Source organism: Theobroma cacao, chromosome 6 (assembly GCF_053813885.1).
Source record: "Theobroma cacao isolate CCN51 chromosome 6, ASM5381388v1, whole genome shotgun sequence".
NCBI lineage: Eukaryota > Viridiplantae > Streptophyta > Magnoliopsida > Malvales > Malvaceae > Theobroma > Theobroma cacao.
In genome coordinates, this window is record NC_142644.1 from 27,176,048 (window position 1) to 27,199,436 (window position 23,389).

General features: G+C 37.2%; 2 protein-coding genes across 4 annotated transcripts; one reads left to right on the top strand and one right to left on the bottom strand.

Annotated features, from left to right (window-relative positions):
- The first annotated feature begins 7,344 nt into the window (after positions 1 to 7,344).
- On the top strand, positions 7,345 to 15,759 carry ARF6 (auxin response factor 6). Of its 2 annotated transcripts, none has more exons than XM_007024901.3 (14): positions 7,345 to 8,681; positions 9,367 to 9,488; positions 10,777 to 10,875; positions 10,962 to 11,018; positions 11,102 to 11,257; positions 11,342 to 11,426; positions 11,681 to 11,771; positions 12,271 to 12,435; positions 12,528 to 12,650; positions 12,957 to 13,032; positions 13,148 to 13,295; positions 13,478 to 14,631; positions 14,788 to 14,978; positions 15,243 to 15,759. In XM_007024901.3, the coding sequence occupies exons 1-14, from the start codon at positions 8,639 to 8,641 to the stop codon at positions 15,439 to 15,441; spliced, it is 2,709 nt and encodes a 902-aa protein (XP_007024963.1). In that variant the 5' UTR covers positions 7,345 to 8,638; the 3' UTR covers positions 15,442 to 15,759. The 2 variants fall into 2 exon arrangements, with proteins under 2 accessions (XP_007024963.1, XP_007024962.1); XM_007024900.3 differs by having other exon boundaries at positions 9,376 to 9,488.
- A 2,685-nt stretch (positions 15,760 to 18,444) lies between these two features.
- Positions 18,445 to 22,933, bottom strand: LOC18596442 (Remorin family protein). Of its 2 annotated transcripts, XM_018122910.2 has the most exons (7): positions 22,360 to 22,933; positions 21,572 to 21,743; positions 20,780 to 21,201; positions 20,530 to 20,680; positions 19,438 to 19,885; positions 19,252 to 19,333; positions 18,445 to 18,864 (listed from the first exon to the last, which is right to left on the bottom strand). In XM_018122910.2, the coding sequence occupies exons 1-7, from the start codon at positions 22,387 to 22,389 to the stop codon at positions 18,658 to 18,660; spliced, it is 1,512 nt and encodes a 503-aa protein (XP_017978399.1). In that variant the 5' UTR covers positions 22,390 to 22,933; the 3' UTR covers positions 18,445 to 18,657. The 2 variants fall into 2 exon arrangements, with proteins under 2 accessions (XP_017978399.1, XP_017978398.1); XM_018122909.2 differs by having other exon boundaries at positions 20,530 to 21,201; positions 22,360 to 22,404.
- Between the last annotated feature and the right edge of the window lie 456 nt (positions 22,934 to 23,389).

Below are 23,389 nucleotides of genomic sequence, written 5' to 3' on the forward strand. Positions count from 1 at the left end.
AAAACGTGAAGAGAACCAAACATTTAATACGACAAAATTCAATCCAGTTAACTACGTTACTCGTCCATTAATGGAAGTTTTCTCCACATGCAATGGATATATAAGTTTGAAGTACAAAATAATACCTTCAAAAGCTTTCAATTTACTTGAATATTTCAAGGCAAAAAAAAAAAAAAGAAAAAAAGGGTGGTGTTGATGCTTGAGTTGAACCATCATTCAGTTGTTCCGAAGCTGGAACGATCTTTTCAATCCTTCAATCAGCAAACGTTGTATTCAAAAAGATTTATTTTATTTTTCGTCTTTGAACACATTTCATGAACTCGATCACTCATTGAATGTGACACTCTTTGATAAGCAGAATATGTCAAAATAAAAAAACAAAAAAAAACTAGGGTGTGGACAAAGCTCTTGCATGTATATCATACTAGAAAGATAATTAATTAGAGATTATTGATAGTGTAAGTTCATGCAAGTTGTGGTTCCCACAAATTTCTTTGATTCCCCCAATCTACCAACGAAGTCACCTTCCATGAATTCCATGATTGGAGTTATATTGGCCCCTACGTTGAAGTAAATCACTCTTGTGACTTCCAGTGGACCCTTGTTTTTGTTTCCTTATCCCAAAATTCCATTCTCAGTTTTCTGAATAAATTTGAAACACCCAAAAATATCAATGGTTTATGGAGGTGAACACGTTTCAAGTTTCATCATCATCAATTTTTAACCATTAAAGTATTGATTAAAAATGGGAGTGAGAAAATAGTGGAAATGGTAGTTGCAATATTGTTCTTATAAGAGTATATATGTATTGGTTAGGTCCAATATTCTCTAAGGAATATTAGCGCTTTTCTATAAAGAGGGATGAAACGCCACTGAGTTAGTGCCATCTAATCTTTATTGTTTTTGACTGTGGTACGAGATGAATTTACTTTTTGACTTTACCGTGATTCCCATTTCAACGTAAACCTAGGGACAGGGAAAAGAAAGCTGTCATTTTCTCTTGGAGTACTCTTTTCTGCACCCAAAATTTCCACCAAGAAACTAATTAGAGGAGAAAAAACTGCAACAAAAGGAAAAACTTGGAGGCTTTTTCCTAGTTTTTTTTTTTATTCTAATATAGACGAGGGTTAAAAGCAAAGAGGTACTGGGGAAAATCCTCTTCCTGCCCTAGGAACCCAAGGAGCAAAATATATGCACATAAAAAGGGCTATGACTAAGAAAATGATTAGGGTTTGAAAGCGACATGGTTTCTACTCCACTTGTTTTGCGGGCTTTCCACCTGCAAATCATAATCCTTGGGCGCTTCTTGCTAAGCTAATGTTTGAGTGACTTAGTCAGAATAGTGAGAAATTCTGGTGGCCATAGTGGGATTTTTAATAATGATATTCCATGGAGGTCCTTTCATAATACACTATTGATTATCTAACATTTCTTTGAAATCCTAGAATCAAAGTCATTCTAATGCAGGAATATCACAAATCTTCTAGCCTAGGTTGAAAAGCTAAAAAGGCTTCTATTGAAACTAGAAAAAAAGATAAACCCAATGCTTGCTATATACCAAATCTTCCCCAATCCCCACTATATATATACCAAAATTGTTAATCCTTAGCTTTTGCCTTTTGACTCTTTTTTTTCTTTACTAATTCTTTTATGAAAGTTTGGAAGGGAAATCATTTGAATCAAGAATCTCTTTTTCTTAAAAGAGAGGTATGGCACCTGATTTAGTTAATTATGTCGATCTTCCCCATTTTTTAAATCTTAATCTAGTTATATATGTTAGATAAAGTAATCATGACAATTGAGGGCTGATTTTACACCTCTACCTATGGCTGAACGTAAAGATATGCGCATTCTTACAATAAAAGTTGACTGAATAATTGTACTAGAAGAGAGGTTAAGGAAATAAAAAAGTAAATCATTAGTCAAGTTGATCAATGATGTCTTGATTTGAAAATTTCATGCCTTAGATTTTGGTGATTAATTAGAAAGATATGCCAGCTTCATCACTAAACAGGATCATTAGGATTAGGACATATAGCAACAACAATAGCAACCCTTTTGCTACAGGTCCATCGTTTAAAAATTATGGTAAGGTCAATTAACTCTAATCTCATCTCATCTTATTGTGAAAAGAAAAGTACAAGAGTACTAAAACCTAGGAAATTAATTAATCTTAGATGCACATGTTTCTCGCTGGCACGATGCCTGTAATGTGGACGTGCATGGTTAGCAGTGTCGCTCTCTAATTAATGTGCAATTTAAACAAAAAAAGAAAGGATCACGTTTAGATCATGCCATTACCTAAATGATTCAAGTAGCTATATAGGGTTTCACAATTGAACCAGCTAAGCTTCCCGAATTGAGGATTGGAGGGCAGGAGGCAGGCCACGATTGCTGAGATGAAGAAAACTTTTCACAATGTTACCATATTTGCCTGAGGCAATGGCTTTGGCACGAAACTGGAAGTGGAATGATGTGATCTCTTTGATTTAGAATTTGATAAATAATGAATGATTTAACAGGCATCCTTATCCTTTGTAATGGAAAACTAATGCTCGCATGTGATATGGCCCAAACCTCCGAAGCAGTTGGGGAAGTTCCTGTGGATAAAAGGGCTCTTTTTATTTTTGGCAATGAACATTAATTAATTGAGATGGGGCTCCCTTATAGTCAACATGAGGGTCAGCCAAAACTGGTTTCTGTGCGGTAATTTATGATGATGTGCTTCCTTTTTATTTCAAACTTCCAGTGTAATTTCATGGATTGATGTTGGAGAATATGGTTACAAAGTGTACAAAAACAAGACACATATCAAATCTTAATCTGTACATGCTGATATGAAGTACTTTTAGAACTTAATTTAATCAGGGATGCATGAACTTTTTGATTGTCAAATGATAATGTTTTTCTCCCTTCTATGGCTGCTAACTTTTCCAGGCGAAGACCCAACACAGACAAACGTAATACTCGTACAGAAATTGTTAATTAGCACATGGTAATTGAATAAGATTACTTGTTATAAACCAAGACAAATAAGGGCTTTAGGCTTTTGTGCGTGCAGAGTATAACAAACTAGGGTACCATCACAAGTTAGAATTCCCAATTAAATTTACCAATGAAGAATTTAAACTTCACCATTCCAAGGTACGAAGAGCTGTCAAGGACTCGTGGCTGAAGATAAGTCTAAAATACTACTATAACATTTTCACCTTTTTGGATGCTTTTCAATAAACAAATAATAGTAAGCAAGTAATATCCAGTGTACATAATTTATAAATAAATGATTTCTATCAAAAATATGTTTACGTTTGTCCAAATCGATAGAATATAGTTCTGTTTCTTAAAAAATTAAAAAAAATTAATAATAATAATAATAAAAGAGACTCAACTGCATGGTTTTTATGATATGGTTCAGATTATCTCTATCTTTTGATAACCAAAATTTATCTTCATGCAAAACATAACAAAAAAAATATTGGTTCCTTTTCGGGTCCATTTGGATTTTGTTGTGTTTTATGAACAATATCATGAAAAGACATGTAACAATAATGAACCAAGTAATTAAATTATTGCTAGTATGACCACATTATTAATATCAAATCTATATAACATGAAATAACTCTATTTTTTTGTTATATAGTTTGTTAGATTTATGAGAACGTTCTGGATCAACGACAATTGCCATGGTAATTAATTTTACATGTGAGGTGAGATAATGGTAACACAATGGTTTCGTTTTTTTTTTTTTTTTTGAAGAAGTTTACTATTTTGTATTTGAGTTAAATACAAATCAAGTAACATGGGTAAAAAGAGCATATTCTACCAAATGAATGCATATACATTTTGATTATATATAATTAGGTTTAGAGAAGATTTTAACTCAATAAATACCTCATTTCTTGAAATAAAATATTGTGACCACACCATTGATCAAGGTAAATTTTGGGATTGGAAATGCTTAGGCTTGTATTAATTTTAACCCTTGATACTTATTTACAAAAATTTTGCTATTACCTAAAAATATTTAAGCATTATTAACACATATTTTCAAAACCCGAAATCAAAAAGGTTAATATTCAATTATTAACTTTAAAATATTTATCCATTAGATGTTATTAGTATTAGTATGATGATAAAAACAGATATCCTCTACTATACATAAGATAAAACATAGTGGTAATCGATAATGATATAATTTCAAATTTAATTAATTTCATAGCCTTCGAGCTTATATATTTTCACTTAAGACCATGATAACTTTTAAGAACACACATTAAAAATTTAATCATTCTAAGTGTACACTGGGCAACAAAACATGTTCATATATAACCAATGAATCAGAAGGGAAGAAAACAAATCAAGTAGGAAAGAAGAAGGAGAAGAAGATAAGAAAATGACAATGATGGTTCATCCTCTTATTTTAATTTCCAATTGCCCCACCTTATTTCACTTTCAAATTTGCCAAATTTACGATTCCTGCCACTTCCCCAGCCGTTTATAATTGGTAGTCTGAATAAAAGCCGCGTGGGGGCAGTTCATTGCGTGTGCCGCTTCTCCACCGTACGGCCCTGACAGCGACCAATGCAAAAGGGTAAACAGTGAGTGAACGTCAAGTCTCCATCACAACCCAACGGGTCCCACCTTTCCTTAAACCAATGGTCAGGATTCGTCCTTTAACCCCTGTTTTCTTCTTTATTGTACGTACGTAGATCACACATCGTCCGTATCTAAGTAAGATCACGTCATTTTCTCTTTTTCCTTTTTTAAAATTTTCTACAACTTTCTTTTTATTTTCACGCATAAAAATAATTTACATGAAATGGACAATAATTGAGATGCATTAAATTATTTAAATAACAGCATTTTTCCTTCCTCTAAAAATAAAAAATAATTAAATTACACTATACATAATATTTCATCACACACTTTTATATAAAAATTTAAGACAATAATTATTAATAACTTGAACTTAAATTTTTAAAAATCAAGCAATTTAAGTTCAAAATTTTATTAAGTCATTAATACTTATAATCCGATCGTTTCCAAAGTAAAGAAATTGAAATCAAATGAATGGTTACTATATATAATAGGTTGCTTTATATAGAACTGAATTTTAATCATAATTAAAAAGGATACATGCGAACAAATAGTATGTACCATATCCTAAGATTTGTTGCTTAGAAGCTTTGTCAAGGAGTACCATTAATCATTATCATTATGTATTTGTGAAACCAAACATTCCCAACGTTATTATTATCATTTAAAGATTCAATTTTTATCATGTCTTAAGTTTTACAAAAAAAAAAAAGGGGGGGGGGGGGGGGTGGGGGTGGTCTTCAGCATGCATAAGAGAGCATTAATTGCCACTACATGTACGCATTGTGCATGGGAATGATGAACAAGTTTTCATTACGCCAAACGCCTCTTTTATTTTTAAGGTAATAACACAGCAGATCGAGTTTGTGACTTTGGATCAAAGATTTTAGTTTAATGGAGCTAAAGAATTTAGTTTGAAACTCCCAAATCTGAAGTATGTGGTGCTCGAACCCTTGGGTTATAGTTTGCTGCACTGCATGCTCGGGGCATCACATGTTAAATGTGTAAGTTGCAACTTGTCGTTGCAGTTGACGCTGAAATATGAACAAATGAAAGAGAATTGAAGAATGAAGATGCGGGTGTCATGATTTGTCTAAGAGAAATTTATTTTCTCTGACCCCATGCACCGGATACTGATACACAGGTGATGGAAATTATTGAGGGTTCAGTCATGAGTTTATGCAATAAACACAACATTATAAGTGATGTATAGGATCATGTATGATCATGACTAATTATGGGTTTAAAGCCTTAAAATGCAGGTTGGCTTCATTCATACAGTTAGCAAAGTTTGTTCCCAAGCATATATTCTTGGAAACTTTCAAGTTTGCTAACTTTAAATGCACTTCAGGCCTGGTAAACTGGTAAGTTGTTGGATTTTCCTGAACATTGACCGCAAAACAAATATCATACCTACCAAAATTGTCTTCAATTAAACTAGTACTGCAAGTGTGTTTCAAGATAGATGCATCAATCCCTGCAGCTTAAATGGTAATTAACTCATATTTTAATTTGGGAGATGTGCTTTCACAAACTTACAGGGAGATACCATGGAAGTAGCAGGAAAAGAAACTAGGAAATGATTGAGAAATTTCACAAAGTTTGAATATTTTGAAGTTCAATTATGAGATGAATCAAGATTCCTAGAAAAAATGTCAGCTCAAACAGGATTATGTTTATATCTTATCGAAGAAAAAAAAGGAAGGTTCCTCAAAAATGCCGTAAAGCAGACAACAATCTTCCTGACTAAGCTTGGAAAAACTAAAAGAAAAAAAATTCAGAAACAAAAATGTTTTTCTGACTTAGATGGACCCTATGATAGGATGTAATCCCTCCTTGAGTTTAAATGAGATGGACCCTAAACTCATAATTTCCCTAACCATGTCACCTCAAATAGTACATATATCTTCATGAATTGGGTGGACCTAACCATGGAAAAATTTGTGAATACCCATTATCACATTCTTACATCACTTAATAAATAAAGTATCTCATCCCATGCATTTTGGATGTAATCTCTTGGCATATATGGACTACTTGTTTTGCCATTGTCTTCTCAAAGCTTCGGCATTTCTTCTTTGTATCTTTATCTACCCTCCTCCCCCGCTCTCTTTTATTTTTCCTTCTTTATGTCAATGAATCTTTAAAATTGAGAAAAACAACATGCCAAAGTCAAATGTTCATAAAAGAAGAAGTGCTTCAGATGGTACTACCTTTCTATTTCTTGCAATGGAACCAACCCTATCCTTTGCAAGAATGCAACCATTTTCATGTGAATAATAGAACCTAAACTGAAATTTCCACTTATCTTGTCCTTGGTTTAATATTAAAGTCACTACTTACCATCACCTCACTTTCCTCACATAAATATTCCCATTTCTTATCATCAATTACACGACTGCAAGTAGTACTATATGGACTTTGCAGTTGGGCTTGTGTGTTGGCCCATCTTGATTAAGAGAGAGGCAGAGTTGCAAGTTGCAAGTTGCAAGTTGCAAGTTGCAAGTTGGCTACCATATCATTCAAGAGACTCCCCCCTGAACAGTGGTTCCCCTAATCATTTCATGCAAATGTTGAATTTGGAAGTCTTTTTAATCAACTACCTTCTATTTAACAAACTAGAAAATTACTAGTTGAAAAGAAAAAAACCTGGTTGCAAAAAAAATGGTTCCTTAGTAATTGTTCAAGCCTCCAAGGGCAATACAATCACCTCCAAATTTTGGCTATAATGGTCACTCCCAAGTCATGCTACTAACAAAACCCAAAATAAAAAGGAAGAAAAGCAAAAAACCTTCCCTCTAAGAAAAATCTGACACTCTCTCTCTCTTAAGGCACTTTTTCTTTTCGCATTTTTTCTTCACTGGTATATAAAAAAAGACAGAAAAAAATAATAATAATAATGGAGGTTGTGTGTTCATTGATTGGAGGGGCATAGCAATCGACGAAAGAGAGAGAAAGAAAGAAAAGCAAACAGCAAAGGCAACGAGCAGTGAGTAGTAGTGTAAGTACAAGGAGCAAGCAGCAGCGGACTCTCTCTCTCTCTCTCCAGTAGTCATCGCTCACCACCACTATTTCCATTGCTGGAAACAAAAACGAACCTCCCACCCTGAAAACCAGTAAAATTTTTTACATCTTTAAAACCCTCAACCATAGATATAAAACATACTATACTCTTCTGAAAAAAAAAGAAAAAAATCTATAAATACCCAATACCTCTTTCGAAAACAGTTGGCCTGTACAAAGGAGAGAGAGAGCTTTGAGAGAAGAAAGCCCAAATGCATAATAGTAATAATAATAGTATTACATGATTCTTTTAGCTTGTACCTTTGCATCATATTTTTTTTGGTTTGTGAGTGAGAACAAAGATCTGGGCTTTCTCTTTGTTAAAAAAGAAACTTATTGGTGAGAGAGGCTGGAAAAAATCGTTATCTTTCAAGCTGAGATCTGTTGGGTATTTTTGCTTCTGGGGTTAGTGGTTACGAGCTTCGAGGAACTCAAAGAAAAAGCTGGTATTTTGTACACCCTTTAAGGATCAAAAGTCTTTGTCTTTGGGAGGTGAAATGTGGGCCTAAAGTGTTGGAACATAAAAAAAGAAAAGACTATGTTGTTGTTTTAGCATGAAAGTTTTGATTCAAGAGAAGAGCACTTGGGATTTTTGGGTGGAGAAGAAGAAGATAGGAGGCGGATGAGGCTCAAAGCGATTGTCTTTTGTAGTAAAACCGGTTTCGGTTGAAAAAAAAAACGAAAAAAGATAAGAAGTCTTGTGGCTTTGTGTTTTTGTATTGTTTTTAAAGTCTCTTCTTTGATGGGTAAATTGTCAGCTTTTTGCTTAATTGGAGCTGGTTCTTGGTAAGGCATGGTGTTTTTGCGGAAACAAAGGAGTAGAAAGAAAATTTTTTGAGTGTGGGTGTCCTTATCTGAAGGATTTTGGTACTTAATTGGTGTGGTTAGAAGGAGGGGTCTTTGGGGTAGGGGATCTCTTTTCTTGAGGGTATAAACTTGGGATTTAAGGTTGTTGTTATATTTGTTTTGAGAAAAAAAAATGAGGCTTGCTTCAGCTGGTTTCAATCCACAAACCCAGGAAGGTATGCTTCTTATTTATCAAAGTTGCTCAGTTGCTGTGTCTCTCCTTTTTTTCTTCCCCCGTATTTTTTTCTTTAAGGATTAGTTGAGTTCCTTGGGAGAGGGGAGAGGGAACTGAAATTATCATGTGGCTGTTAGAATTTGGGATGTCCATTTGCTTTGTTTTTTGCTTGAGAAAATGTAGCAGAAGCTGAAACCTTAAAATGTTAAACCCCAGATCAGTAACTCCAGTTTATTTGGATTTACCAAGTCTCGAATGTAAAGCTATAGGAAGATAGTTGGATTTCCCTTTGTTGGTTGGTGGAATTCTGTCTTTATTAATTCATTTCTTTTATATTTTTGTCTGGGGTAAACAAGTGCACAAAGGTTTCCAAAATTCTACTTTGATTTGATTCACCGTTTCCTCTTAGACAAGCTGTGGGTTAATATGGTTATGTCTTGCTGAATTTGTCCCCTTCATTTCGTATATGGTTTTGTTTTTTGTGTTCTGATCAAGCGTTATTTTGGAGTTTAATGCATACCCATATTTCTTGGAAGGTTGGGTTTCTTTTGGCGTCCCTTGACCTTTAGATGAAATGTTTTGTTTACTAATTGGGGCTTTGTACTTTGTAATCAATATCAGCTCAATTCTTTATTTTCTTTTCTCTTTTAATTTTGTTGAAGTGGTTTTACATTAATGCTAAATAGATTTTGCAGGAGAGAAGAGAGTTCTGAACTCTGAACTTTGGCATGCATGTGCGGGTCCTCTTGTTTCTCTACCTCCGGTCGGAAGTAGGGTTGTTTATTTCCCACAAGGTCATAGCGAACAGGTTAGTATGCTTGGATTTGGGTTTAGCTTGTTCTTTGTGATGGATTTTGAAACACATTTTGTGTACTGCTGATGGTACGTATGTATCAACTTGCGTTTGCTTCATGAAGAATAAATTATGAATATTGTTTCACTATTTTTGCCCAGGAAAAAGCAAAAAAGTTATTTTGCACCGTATCATCATTACTTCCCTTTCCCTATTAATTGAAAGAATGTAAATAACGTAAGGGTGATCTTCAAATGTCTCCTTTTCAGCGCCAAATACCATCTTACTGTATGGGCATTTGTGTGATGAGCCTCTCCCTAACTCCAACTCATCTGCTTTTTAGCTACCATAATTGATCCTCCAATAGATCTATAGTGGATTTGAGTCTTCCAGCATACCTTATCCTTTTTTTACCTTTTTACCCTTCTATAGAAAATATTTAAACTAAGTTTGAGTATGATATAAAATGTCAGATGGAAGGAGCTTTATATTTCTGGCCGGTGAAACCAGAGTTTTTGCTAGTCTGGAATTTTGTGGAATTTTTTCATATTACCATCCTATCTGACTTTCACACCAACATTAAAAAATTGCAATATACATGTATTTGTCGTTGCAAATCCCTGGGAAACCCAGATTGTTAACCCCCCACTTTCCCTCCCCTCCTTGTTAGGGGAGACCATAAGTGACTGCTGTAGTTTTGTCCTACGTGGTTGGAACCATCAGCTGTTCATAGAGTGCTTATGTGGCCATGGATCATAGGGAACTGTAGGTGGATCTGTATCAAATCTAATTCTGGTTGAAGTAATGTCTCTATTGAGTGAAAATCCATGCATTTCTGAAGGTGTGCTTTCACTTTTTGTAGGAGCTGGAATGGCTTTCTTCCAGTCTCTTGAGTCCCTTCTGCTGTTAGTGCTGTATAGATTCTGTTGTTTATGTTGGTTCTTTATATTTAAACTTTGAAAACTATAATTTTTTTTTTTTGGCAAGGATTGGTATATAAGTACATATTTGAGTTATGATTGCTGATTATTAGTCTCTGTGCTTGTGTTATGCCTGCGCATGGGGAGTTTCAAATACGTAGATTTTTATGTAAAACGCTTATGTGACAACTCAAGGTTTTCACAGTAGTTTCCCTTTTATCTAGATTGTCTTTGTATCTTAAAGTCTTTGGCATATCAAATATATTTGTTGGATTTATCAATCTGGTTCTTTCCAAATATAACAGTTCATTTTACGTAAATAGACATCACATTCGGTAATTGGACATACTTTTTGAAGCATATATTGGGGGTTTTCATTGTAGGTTGCTGCATCAACCAACAAAGAAGTGGATGCCCACATACCAAACTACCCAAGCTTACCTCCACAACTTATTTGTCAGCTCCATAATGTTACCATGCATGTAAGGCCTGTTTGGTATGATTTGGTTTTTGTGATTCTATGTCTTCCTATAGACTTGTCTCTGAAGCCTCAAATTGTCAACTTCAGGCTGATGTTGAGACAGATGAGGTATATGCACAGATGACCTTGCAGCCATTAAGCCCGGTATGCTATTTTGTCTGGATTCTCATTTTGATTCTGCCTGTCTTATTGATTGCCTCAAGTATTGAAGATTATATGTTCTACAGCAAGAACAAAAAGAGGCTTACCTACCAGCAGAATTGGGCACTCCCAGCAAACAGCCAACAAATTATTTTTGTAAAACATTAACAGCCAGTGACACAAGCACTCATGGAGGGTTCTCTGTTCCTCGCCGAGCAGCCGAAAAAGTGTTTCCTCCACTGGTAAACTGTTGTCACCCTAAGTTTTAATGTCCTCCTGTGCTTTTAATGGTTTATTTCTAATTTTATGCTATTGATTGCCTGCAGGACTTCTCCCAGCAGCCTCCAGCTCAGGAATTGATTGCAAGGGACTTGCATGATAATGAATGGAAATTTAGGCATATATTTCGGGGTGAGTTGACCAAGCATCTACTTTTCCTCTTCAAATATGGATAAGTTTGACCAAGAAATGCAATTATCAGCTTCATATTCCTGTTAAGTTGTAGAGAATGGCTTTTTAATTTATCATGTGTGCTCAAGAAGTCATAAGTAATTTTTCCAGTTAGACAATTGAAACTACCTTAATTATAATTGTGGCTACTGTTGATTATTGTCCCAAGACTATAAATTGTACTTAACTAACAGTCATTGACTTGTGTGATGCAGGCCAGCCTAAAAGGCACCTCTTGACAACTGGATGGAGTGTATTTGTAAGTGCTAAAAGACTAGTCGCGGGTGATTCAGTGCTTTTTATCTGGTAGGTATCTGGCTTGTCTTCCATTTCAGCTTGCCTCTACTTGCATCCGAACAGATTTCATTTAATTTTTTCTCTGTGTTTCTTTAAAGCCTTAGCAATCGCATGTCCAAATGTATAATTCTAGCCGTTCTTTGGTTGAACTTTTTGGGCTGCCAAAAAAAAGATCTTGAGAATTCTAGCCATGCTACTTGTAGTTTTTGCTTATTTTCTCAGATATTTAGCCAAAAAAACACCGATGACTTTCTATAAAAAAGATTGATATGATGTTTGTTTAGGTGCATTTCATTAGTTGAGTTTTGGGGTAGAAATATTCCTCATGGACCTTCTGAGAATCATTTCTTCTCCTTACATGTTACGTGAAGGGTGCAGCAATGGAGAATGCTCTCTCTTTCTCTCTCTTGACATTTGTCTCATCTCCAACTTTTGGGGCTCTTTGAAATATTTGCTGTTGATTGTTGGTATATTGATGCTCAAACCAACATATGGGTTCTTTTGACAGGAATGAAAAAAATCAATTACTTCTTGGTATCCGACGAGCTAATCGACCTCAAACTGTAATGCCTTCGTCAGTTTTATCTAGTGATAGCATGCACCTAGGGCTTCTTGCTGCCGCTGCTCATGCAGCTGCAACAAATAGTCGTTTCACTATTTTTTATAACCCAAGGTATGGTGCTATTGCTATGCATCGAAAGACTCATAACACTATTCTGTCTAGTGATTTCTTAACCCTTCTAAACTTATTCCCCTACAATTCAGGGCTAGTCCATCGGAATTTGTCATACCTTTGGCAAAATATATCAAAGCTGTCTATCATACGCGAGTCTCTGTTGGTATGCGCTTTAGAATGCTGTTTGAAACAGAAGAATCGAGTGTTCGTCGGTAAGTTTTAAATCTTTTTGCTTTAACAGTTGTTTCTGACTGTTTAAAATGGCTTTCCTTACGAAAGGATTAAATTATTCATTCTTTTAACAGTATATTCATGTCTGATTGGCTTTCCTTATATAAGGATTAAATTGCAGTCATGCTATAGAAGTTAGATCCGCTGTTTTATTTGTGCCCTTTTCTAATGCCTTAGACAATCATCTAACAGACCCCTGTGTTCTCTTTCTTTGTTTTTTTTTCCTATCCCATATGTTTTCTTGTGAATATTGTGGGCTTTGCATCTGATGATTGTGCATTACCCAGATACATGGGCACGATAACTGGCATAAGTGACTTAGATCCTGCTCGGTGGCCAAATTCACATTGGCGATCAGTGAAGGTATATTGAGAATAATTGCCTATATTATCTGTTTATTGAGAATTTTGCATATTTGTTGTTTCAGATTTTCTATCAATGGTGATGAGATTTTGTGGAGTTGAACTTATTTGCGTAGGTTGGCTGGGATGAATCAACAGCTGGAGAAAGACAGCCAAGAGTTTCCTTGTGGGAGATTGAACCATTGACAACATTCCCAATGTATCCAGCTCCATTTCCTTTAAGGCTTAAGCGACCATGGCCACCAGGATTACCTTCTTTCCATGGTATGCTAGTCTGCTGCTAATCCATGGCTGTGCAGTTTCAACTCTCTGTTTTGTTCTCTTCTCTCCTTTGCTATGTTGTCTTTGAACATCATTGATAAACATTCAATGCCTATTTCTTTTTATTTGTGTGTGTAACTCTTTAGCCTCCTTGTTCCTTTAAATTTGACTCTCTTTTGCCTTAGGTATCAAGGATGATGATCTAGGCATGAATTCTCCACTTATGTGGCTACGGGGAGATGCAGATCGAGGAATGCAGTCTCTGAACCTTCAGGGAATTGGAGTTACACCATGGATGCAGCCGAGGCTGGATGCTTCCATGGTGGGTCTGCCGGCTGACATGTACCAAGCTATGGCTGCTGCTGCACTGCAAGATTTGAGAGCTGTGGATCCTTCCAAACCAGCAACTGCTTCCCTTCTGCAATTTCAGCAACCCCAAAATCTCCCCTGCAGACCTGCAGCTCTAATGCAGCCCCAGATGTTGCAGCAGTCTCAACCTCAGGCCTTTCTTCAGGGTGTTGAAGACAACCAGCACCAGTCTCAGTCTCAGGCCCAAACTCCCCCACATCTGCTTCAGCAACAGTTGCAGCACCAGAACTCGTTCAATAACCAACAGCATCCACAGCATCCACTGTCACAGCAACACCAGCAACTGGTCGATCATCAGCAGATTCACAGTGCAGTGTCTGCAATGTCACAGTATGCTTCAGCCTCTCAATCCCAGTCGTCATCATTGCAAGCCATGCCTTCACTTTGCCAACAACAGAGTTTTTCTGATTCAAATGGGAACACAGTGACCAGCCCTATAGTCTCTCCTTTGCATAGTCTTTTGGGTTCTTTCCCGCAAGATGAATCATCCAATCTGCTCAACTTGCCTAGATCCAACCCTGTAATTACTTCTGCTGCATGGCCATCTAAGCGGGCAGCTGTTGAAGTTCTCTCATCTGGATCACCACAGTGCGTTTTACCCCAGGTAGAACAATTGGGGCCAACCCAGACAAACATGTCTCAAAATTCTATTTCTTTGCCACCCTTTCCTGGCAGGGAGTGCTCGATAGACCAAGAAGGGGGTACCGATCCACAGAGCCATCTCTTATTTGGTGTTAATATAGAGCCTTCATCTCTTCTAATGCCAAATGGCATGTCAAGCCTTAGGGGAGTTGGCAGCGATAGTGACTCCACTACCATACCCTTCTCTTCTAATTATATGAGTACTGCAGGCACGGATTTTTCAGTTAATCCAGCAATGACACCTTCCAGTTGCATTGATGAATCAGGTTTCTTGCAGTCTCCAGAAAATGTGGGCCAAGGAAACCCACAAACTCGAACCTTTGTTAAGGTCAGTGACCTTCTGTTTTTAATATATACTTCAAGATTAATGAATTTGGCAGGTCTTCTGAGTTCCATTGGGTTTGTGAATTTTGTTGCCCTTGTTTTACGGACACAGATATTTTGATTCTTGGAAATTGATGTGAATATTTTAACTATGAAACAGGTTTATAAATCAGGGTCCTTTGGGAGGTCACTGGATATCTCTAAATTCAGCAGCTACAATGAGCTGCGCAGTGAACTTGCACGAATGTTTGGCCTTGAAGGCCAGTTGGAGGACCCCCTGAGATCAGGCTGGCAGCTTGTATTTGTTGACCGGGAGAATGATGTTCTTCTCCTCGGTGATGACCCTTGGCCGTGAGTTTCTGTTCTCATTTCCACTTTGTATAATATAGTTTTGTCACAAACCCTAGGACGCAAGTCAAGTTCTTTGGACCATTTAGTTTAATGAAGTATTGCATTCCATCCTACAAATAGTTTTGACATGCATGCACATGTATGAAACTTGGTGGGGTAAATATCAACCCTTTTGGGTTCATGTATTTAAAATCTCTTTTGGGGTTCCACATGCTAACTTCTTGATTTGCTAATTCTGTGACTCCTTGTTTGTCTTTCCACCAGGGAGTTTGTGAACAGTGTGTGGTGTATCAAGATACTTTCACCACAGGAAGTGCAGCAAATGGGCAAACGAGGCCTGGAGCTTCTAAACTCTGTCCCAGTTCAGAGGCTCTCTAATGGCAGTTGTGATGACTATGTGAGCCGACAGGACTCTAGAAATTTGAGCTCCGGTATTGCTTCGGTGGGGTCGTTGGACTACTGAACAATTTGACCGGTTAAGATGCTATTTCTCTCCTGTAATATTAGCGACTCTCGCAACCCTGTTAATTTTTATAGTAGGTGGAAAGAGCTGCCTAACTCTAGCTTGAAGTTTATATATATAATATATATAAGCTAATACTGTAATTATAAGAGATCTTTGTCGCATATGTTATTGAAATATGTACAATCCATATTTATTAGGATATCAAATATTTGTCAAGCAAGCTTAGCTTTGCCCCTCACATTCTTGAGTAGTCAATTTATTATGAGGTGAACTGGTGAAGGGTACAGAAGAAATGACAATGAACTTGATGCTCAACCCTTTTGAAGTTTCCCAACTTTTGAAAACTCCTTTCTGGTATGAAATTGGATGGCTAATAAAATCCAAGAGCCATGTGATGGGTCCTTATGGTAACAAAGGTGTCAAAGACCATTAGTTTGAAAATTGGCCCCCTTTTTCTTGATTTGTTCCAACTTTTGAAAAGTGAGCATAATCCCCTACTTTCACTATCATCATCAGCTCATCAGCCTAGCGGGGTTGTCAATATCCAACTGAGGGGAGGCATATACCATCAATTCGACCAAGTCACCTATTTGATGACAGTGAGACTAGTCCTTCAAACATATCCTGGAAAAATAAAAAAGTTCTAGTGTCGGGGTTGTTGAAGAAGGGTAAATGATGGCATCTAGACCCAGGGAAATATATGTATCTGATGTTCCATCGCTGCTCATCCAGACGGCACAATGATTGTACAATAACCATTTTTCTTTGGGATGGTATTCTAAAGCATTAAGAACAGATTTTTACATATCAGCACGACAAGGAGAATTCATCTAGCAAGGGTGTAAAACATCGTATCTAGGACATGTTTTTATGCCTCGATAGACTACCTAGGGGCAGATCAAAATATCTGCTGCATTTCTGTCTCATCAAATTGTGGGTACTTGTTTTTAGAGGTGAAAGTTTGCTGCAACTCAAATCAGGATGGCACGAGAACCCTACAAATCGCTAGGAAAACGTAATGGGATCGCCCATTGTTATTTCTCACCCGGGATTTAAACAAAAAAAAGAAGTATACTCTTCTTTGTTTGATCTTTTTCCCCCGGGGCCGGGAGGGAATCACATGCAGAGCAGACAGAAGATGAAATGGAAGGTTTTCAATAATTCCGTGGTCTACTTGACGGGGCCAGCTGGATGTCGGTAGACCTGACATGTAAGGCACGTGTCCTCATTCTTCTACCCTCATCCACAAAGCCAATTTTCATTGGAATTTCTACCACTTGGGGATAAAAATTCAATGAACTCAAAAGAAGGGGAGGGGAGGGGAGGGAGATTTTAGTTGAGGTCTCCTTTTTGGGTTGTGGGACTGGGTGGCCACAGTGTAAAGGTGGGAAAAGGGAAGGGTTTTGTGTTTTTGTGATTTGCATGTTGTGGGGCATTTGATAATAGATAGGACTTAGTTTGAGGGATGGGAATGGTGACAAAGGTAGGGCACCCAGCAACAATAATAGTACCAATTAAGGGTTGGGTTGGGTTGGCAATCCAACAACCTCCGCTCTAAGCCCCTCATGTTTTGGGTGGGAAAAGTTGTCCTTTCTCCTTTTAACTGGCACTGCACCAATGCTTTTGCTTGACCCCATCTCCTGCCAAGCATGTAACATGGCCAAAAAGAAAACGTTCAAACTCGTTTAATACGTGCGAAAAGCATGTCGACAGGTCTTCATTTTTGGGTTGGCAAGTACCAGAAGATTTTATGTTAGCTGTAAGAGATTTGCCACTGCCCACTGGTGACGGAGGATTGGTTTTTCAAGTTTTTGTCAGAGAAGGACGATTGCTTTTTCATCTTCTCGATTACACTCCCCTTGCTTGGTGCATAACCATTTTCGATCCCCCTCTTCATGACTGTGCCGTAGATTAACAGAAATCTTCCGTTACGAGTGCAAATCCTGGGAGAGTAATGGAAGATGGTTGGTGCATTACGGTTCAAAGGTTTATGTAAAACAAGGACATGAACAATAGTACAGCAAGTTTTAGTTTTTACTGAAAATCAGATTGGAGATCAATCAGCTTAAGCCATGCTCTTTATCACCCTCGCTTTTTCTACTTTTGACATTTTCAGTTGTCTGAACCCATCAAACTCATGGATAAAAGTCCTTTCTTTTCTTTTCCACCCTTTGATTACTCTCACCAACATTCATAAAAGGAAAATGCATGGTACAAATTAAACAAAAGTCATCCGAAGGAGAAGAAGAGGTTCAGAATTACTAGTGTTGGGAAAAAGCCACTGCTCCTCAGAGAATATGCTTGGCACAAATCAACCAAGTCCATGAATCAGAAATTGCTTGGTAATTGGTGTCGCTCGCCAAAGGCGTCAAACAGAAATCTAGTGCAGTGCTGGGGTAGCACTGGAGGGAAAGTTAGTCAACTTAAAATCCCAGAGGAACCAAAGAGATCAGAAAGGAGCCACCGATGCATAAATTGTCAAAACCAGCGTGCATGCTTTGCCATGGACCGTGGCCCTTGGATCACCGAGGCAATTCCAATTTTCAAGCCATATAGATCCGTCCTGGAGCCCAAATTATGCTTTTAAGCCCAACAAGCCACACCAAACCACGGGGGGTTTGGAGTTTTGGTTGACATGGGTCTAGTCTCTTTCAGAGGTTGAAGCTTGCCGGAGCCCAAGTCTTCAAGGCTACTGGCTGATCTATGCCGAACCAGATCGCAGTAAGGGACATAAAAGAGTAGAGAGATTACACAGCTGATTCCCCTTCAAAAAAAGCCAACAGCACAGTTCCACATGAACTTTAAGCCATTAGAAACTAGCCCTTGTATTTAGTTACTTTTGAGCCTCAACTTAGAGGCTCCATTAAGTCAGGTAATTTGATAAATGATCCTTCCCTTGTGTAATTTTTCTTTTACATGCAAAGAGAAAAAGATTGGGATACTGGAGCAAACATTATTCCATGTTTTCACGATGCATGCTTCCTTTGGAACGAGAGATCATTGGGTGTGAAAATACTATTGGCATTAACATTAATTGCATCGATTGCAGTATTCATTTTATCTTTCATTTAACAACAATAAAAACTGAGGCCACGCTATTAAATACAACACTCTTGGACCATCACTAAAGCTCAAGACAGAGGACATGAGATTTGCTACTTGGGGGCTCAAGGAGTGTATGAGCAATTTTACTTTTATTCATTGTTTACTATATTATGACAACCAGCCACAACAGATGTAATGGGATGATGGCATTCTTCCTGTCTGCCGAATGTATTCTGCTTGAGCAGCAGTCCTTTCAGCTTCTCGATTTTTTCTGGCTTCAGCTGCAGCTCGTTTTTCTTCTGATCTTTGCCTAGCCATAGCAATCTTCTTCACCATCTTTGCTTGAGCTTGGGCTCTCATTTGCTCTACTTTCGCCTGAAAAGCGACAGACTTACAATTATTACCAGCACTTATAGCTCAGCACATGGCCACATAAATGATCTTTTCGGATTGCAATCTTTCTGGTTAAACAAAGGCTCAAGTCAAATGTTTACAGATTTTGTAATGGCACTTAATTCAGTTAACTGCATTATCTCCACCTAAAACCAAACCATTTCGCAAGGTTCATTTCCACTGAATTGTGTTAGAGATTTGAGTATAAGATTAACATAAGTCTCTTTCCTACTAATTTTTTATCCAGGTTCACTCTCTTTCTCACTGAGCTTTTACGTAACCAATTACCATCAAAGAAGAGCTCAGTACTCTTTAAATTTTCATAATAAGAATTACTTTTGAGTATGCGTCAAAAAGGGATTTACATACCTCTATTCTCCGCATCTCTGCTTCTAGTTTTGCTCTCTGCTGACTCTCCCATGCTTGAATTTTGATCTCTTCACGTTTATACCTAATAAATTGAGATATGCATTCAGCAAAAGTAAAAAGATAGGACATAATTTTATGAGCATACAATACTGAACAAATTGGCGAAGTATTGGGTCATATGAGAACCTTGCTGTATGCCTAGACTTTTCAGCTTCCTCCCATGCTGCTGCTCGCTTTTCATATTCAATCTGTTCAGGCTCCTCTGTATTACTGGTTTCAACTGAAGATGTATTGTTTTCCTTCTCATCTTTGCTTGCCCAAGCAGCGATATTCATCTTGCCAAGCTGGACACCAAGGGCTACAATCTCTCTTCTTGTCTTGAGCTTCAATTCTTGCTCAGACAACTCTTTCTTGCGATTATTAGTGGGACGCTGTGACTCATCATCTGTAGTGTGGTCCAAAGGCGTTGATGTTGGTTCCCCTCTACGGGGAGTTGATGGAATTGAAGATGTTGGGCTTCGGAGTGGGGTTGTTGCCCCTGCAGGTGTAGCTGTCCTAGAAGGCTCTTGACTTGTAACAGGGGTCATTTCTGTTCCCATATCTCTCATAGAAACTGATCTTATTGCAGGTACAACTGCAAGGTCAAATCTTCAGGTATGAGATATAGACTAAAGAATAAATAACTGCAAGAAATGAATTGTGAACTAAAGAAGATAAAAAAAGCTTCAGGCCATATGGAGGGGTATAATGAAAAGAAAATAATATTGCAACTTTTGTCCAAAATTTAAAAAGAAAAAGAAAAAACTGGCAATGTTGTGACAGCAGAAAAACCAAACTCTACAAATTCCCAAAAAAAAAATTTCATCTTATAAAGGAGCTGGAAATTCCTATTTGTGCTCCCTACAGGGTTAGCTGACCATCAAGATGGTTTCAGGGCCCATATAGAAATCATCAAATGCACATGTAATTATATTATGGCTTAACCCACAAACCCTTCAGTCAAAGATTGCAAATGCATAAAATTCTGCTCCATCAAATGAATTCCAGCATGAAACATAGCATCCATTTGGAGACAAGCAGACTGGAAGAAGCAGTTGCTCAGCCCCATGACTCAAATCTGTTGCATGCGGATCAACATTCAATGTTCTTAATCACATTATAGTGCAAGTGCTCATTACATTGGTCCAATGGTACAGTATACTAAATATCAACCTGGATGTGCAGTGCATCAGTAAAAATGCAGCAGCAAAGTGATAAAAGCTCAATGAGCAAATTTACCGGTAGTATCTTCTGCTGAACTTTCCCTCTGAGCCACTTCTCTCAAGTCCTTACTGTGAGGATACTGATCACTTGACAGATTTCCTCCACACGCTTGAGCTGAAATTGGATGAGCTCCAGCAGGAATAAAAGAGAACTTCTCGAAAGGCATCTGCACAGCAGATTGACAGAAATCTACCCTCTTAGTGTCAGCTATGCGATTAACAGCTGACCTCTGATCATAATTTGCAGATTCTGGAGCAACTCTCACCATATTTGTCATGTGAAAGCGATTAGCTTGGTTGTTAAATGCATTCTTCTTAGCATAGGTAGCTTGCAAATTTTGCCTGTTCATTATCCATTTCTCTGCATCATTCCACTTAGATGACATAGGTCTTGAGTATGACCTTGTCATGGAATTAGGAAGTGCTCTCTCCCCTTTGTGAAACTCAAAGCTTGATGAACTAGCATTACTATCATAATCAAGATTTTCATCTTCTATGGTCCTTATTGGATGAATTGCACTAGAATTACCATTATCACTCTTTGAGAATTGCTGCAACTTAGAACGACCCACATCGATGCTCTCCCTAGGCAGTGACTCCTTTGGTTGGCTAGAAATTTGATCGTTTAGGCTGGAATCCAACACTGTCTCATTGGATATTTTGACAGGTGCAACATCTAAGCTGGGAACTGTGATTCAATCAAATATGTATAAATCATGATGCAGATTTAGATAAAACACTTTGCATCTGCTCCCTGTCTAAATCCAGGCCAAGAAGCAAATGGAATCATATTTAGCCGTGTTAGAGCTACTATTCAAATTTATGTTTCAACAAAAAAAAAATGAAAAAAACTTAAAACAACATGTTAAAAGCGCATCTAATTTCAGGCGATAAGGCTTCAAGAGTAGCAGAGTTCTACCCAGATAAAAAATTTTCTGAAGCTTAGCTACTAGCATCATTAAGGGCAAAGAAAAAAAAAGAAATTACTAGCTTTACAGCACAGAAGAAGACCAATATAAAGGTAATAATAATAAAAAAAAGGAGAGAGACTAACAAACCTTCCTCATAAAACTCTCCACTCTTAGAGGCTAATAGACTGTTGACAAACTCAGCATCCTCAATCCTAGAAGGAGATGTCCTTGAAGAGTTGCTGTTTGATCCATCCTTCTTTCTATGAAGAGGACCCATCAGCTTCATCCTCAATTTACTTGGTGAAATAGAGATACCGCTCTGCAATATAGATCACAAAAGAGATTTCAAAGGAAAGAAAAGAAAGAAACTGTAATCCACAGCTTCAAATGATAAAAAGAAAGCTTCCCTTTACGTACAGTCAGTTTACCAAAGTCATTTTCCTACGCCCATATTAAACTTTCGATTAAATACGAGAAAAAAGATCATGATCCCTTTCTATTGCCTTGCATCCATCAATAAAGAGAAAATGTAATACAAACAAATTAAACCTTCCCATCACAGCCCACTTTAAAAAATAAAATCAAAATCAAAATCATTCAACTTCCTGCATAAAACAAGTGAGGACAACCAATTCCCAATTTCCCATCATCTTCAAAGCCTCCATCTTTAGCAAAAAAGGAAGAAAGAAAAAATCAACCCAATACCAATAAATTGTTTGGCCTCACTTTTAATTCAACAAAAACTTTGAACTTCAAAATTTGTCTAAAACCAGATCAAAACAAAAACCAATCACCACCGAAAGCAAAGTTTCTTTTTTTCATTTCACATTTTAACTCCCTTTCTAAAACAAAGTTGCCATTAACAATTCATAAACCAAAATTTCTAAACCCCGTTAGATTACAAAAGCTCAAACAACAAAAAAATAATGGCTTACCTGAACTTTGTCTATTCTCTCGTACTCCATTAGATTTCTCTCCTCTCTTTCCTTCTTTAACTCTAATAAGGCTCCAAACGAGCTCTGTTTCCTTTCGTTCTCTCACTGTAGAGTTTCTAACTTTCTAAGTTAAACAAGCAGAGAGAGAGAAAAAAACCATGACAGTCTCTGTGCTTTGAGTGTTTTGTAGCCGACAAGTGTATACGAATGTGACCACTGTTCAAATAATGGATCCTCGCTTCTTCTCACCTCTCTCCATTACAACCTTCTACTCCTTCCCCCTTTCTGATCTCGCCACGTCATCACTTCATGGGGGTCCTCTGACGTGGCCGTATCAGGGTGGGCCGACCCATGGGAACTCTTGCTCGGCGCTATGAAAAAGTTCAACCTTTGAACACAAAGCTAGCCCGAGGAATCGCCGATTACTACAAAAACGATTTCTTTTATAGTAATTCTTTCAATCAGTGGGTACTAAGAACTGGGTTCTTCTTTTCTTCGACAAAAGACAACGGAAAGTATAGAAATGATGAAGACCCCAAGGCCTCGAACCTTTTCAAGAACTGCAATGATGAAAAAGTGGAATTTTATTTTGCATTGAATAGTAACTGCCCATTGCCTTCTAAAGCAGCAATTGGGTCATTATCAATCATTCACAAAATTTGCAAGTATAGGATGGAAACTCCATTATTATTACACTTTCTTCCCTTTTTTTTTTTATTCACTGTTTTGAGGATTAACTATGTTTAAATGTTTACAGAACAGAACATTTGAATTAAGTAGTAAAATCTGAAATGATAATAATGCCAGATCAATCAAGTCTAATCATTTAATTTATGTTCTTTCTTTAGTAATTAATGACCTGGAAAATTTGACTGGTTGGGTGGTCCTCACTATTCCAATGTTTGACCAACGTGGATAACAACATTTATTGTTAGAGTCCAATTAAGATTTTCTACCCCTTATTTATTACCCACGTTTTGCACACAAAAATGTAAGTATTATCCATAAGTGAATAATACGGTCAAATTAA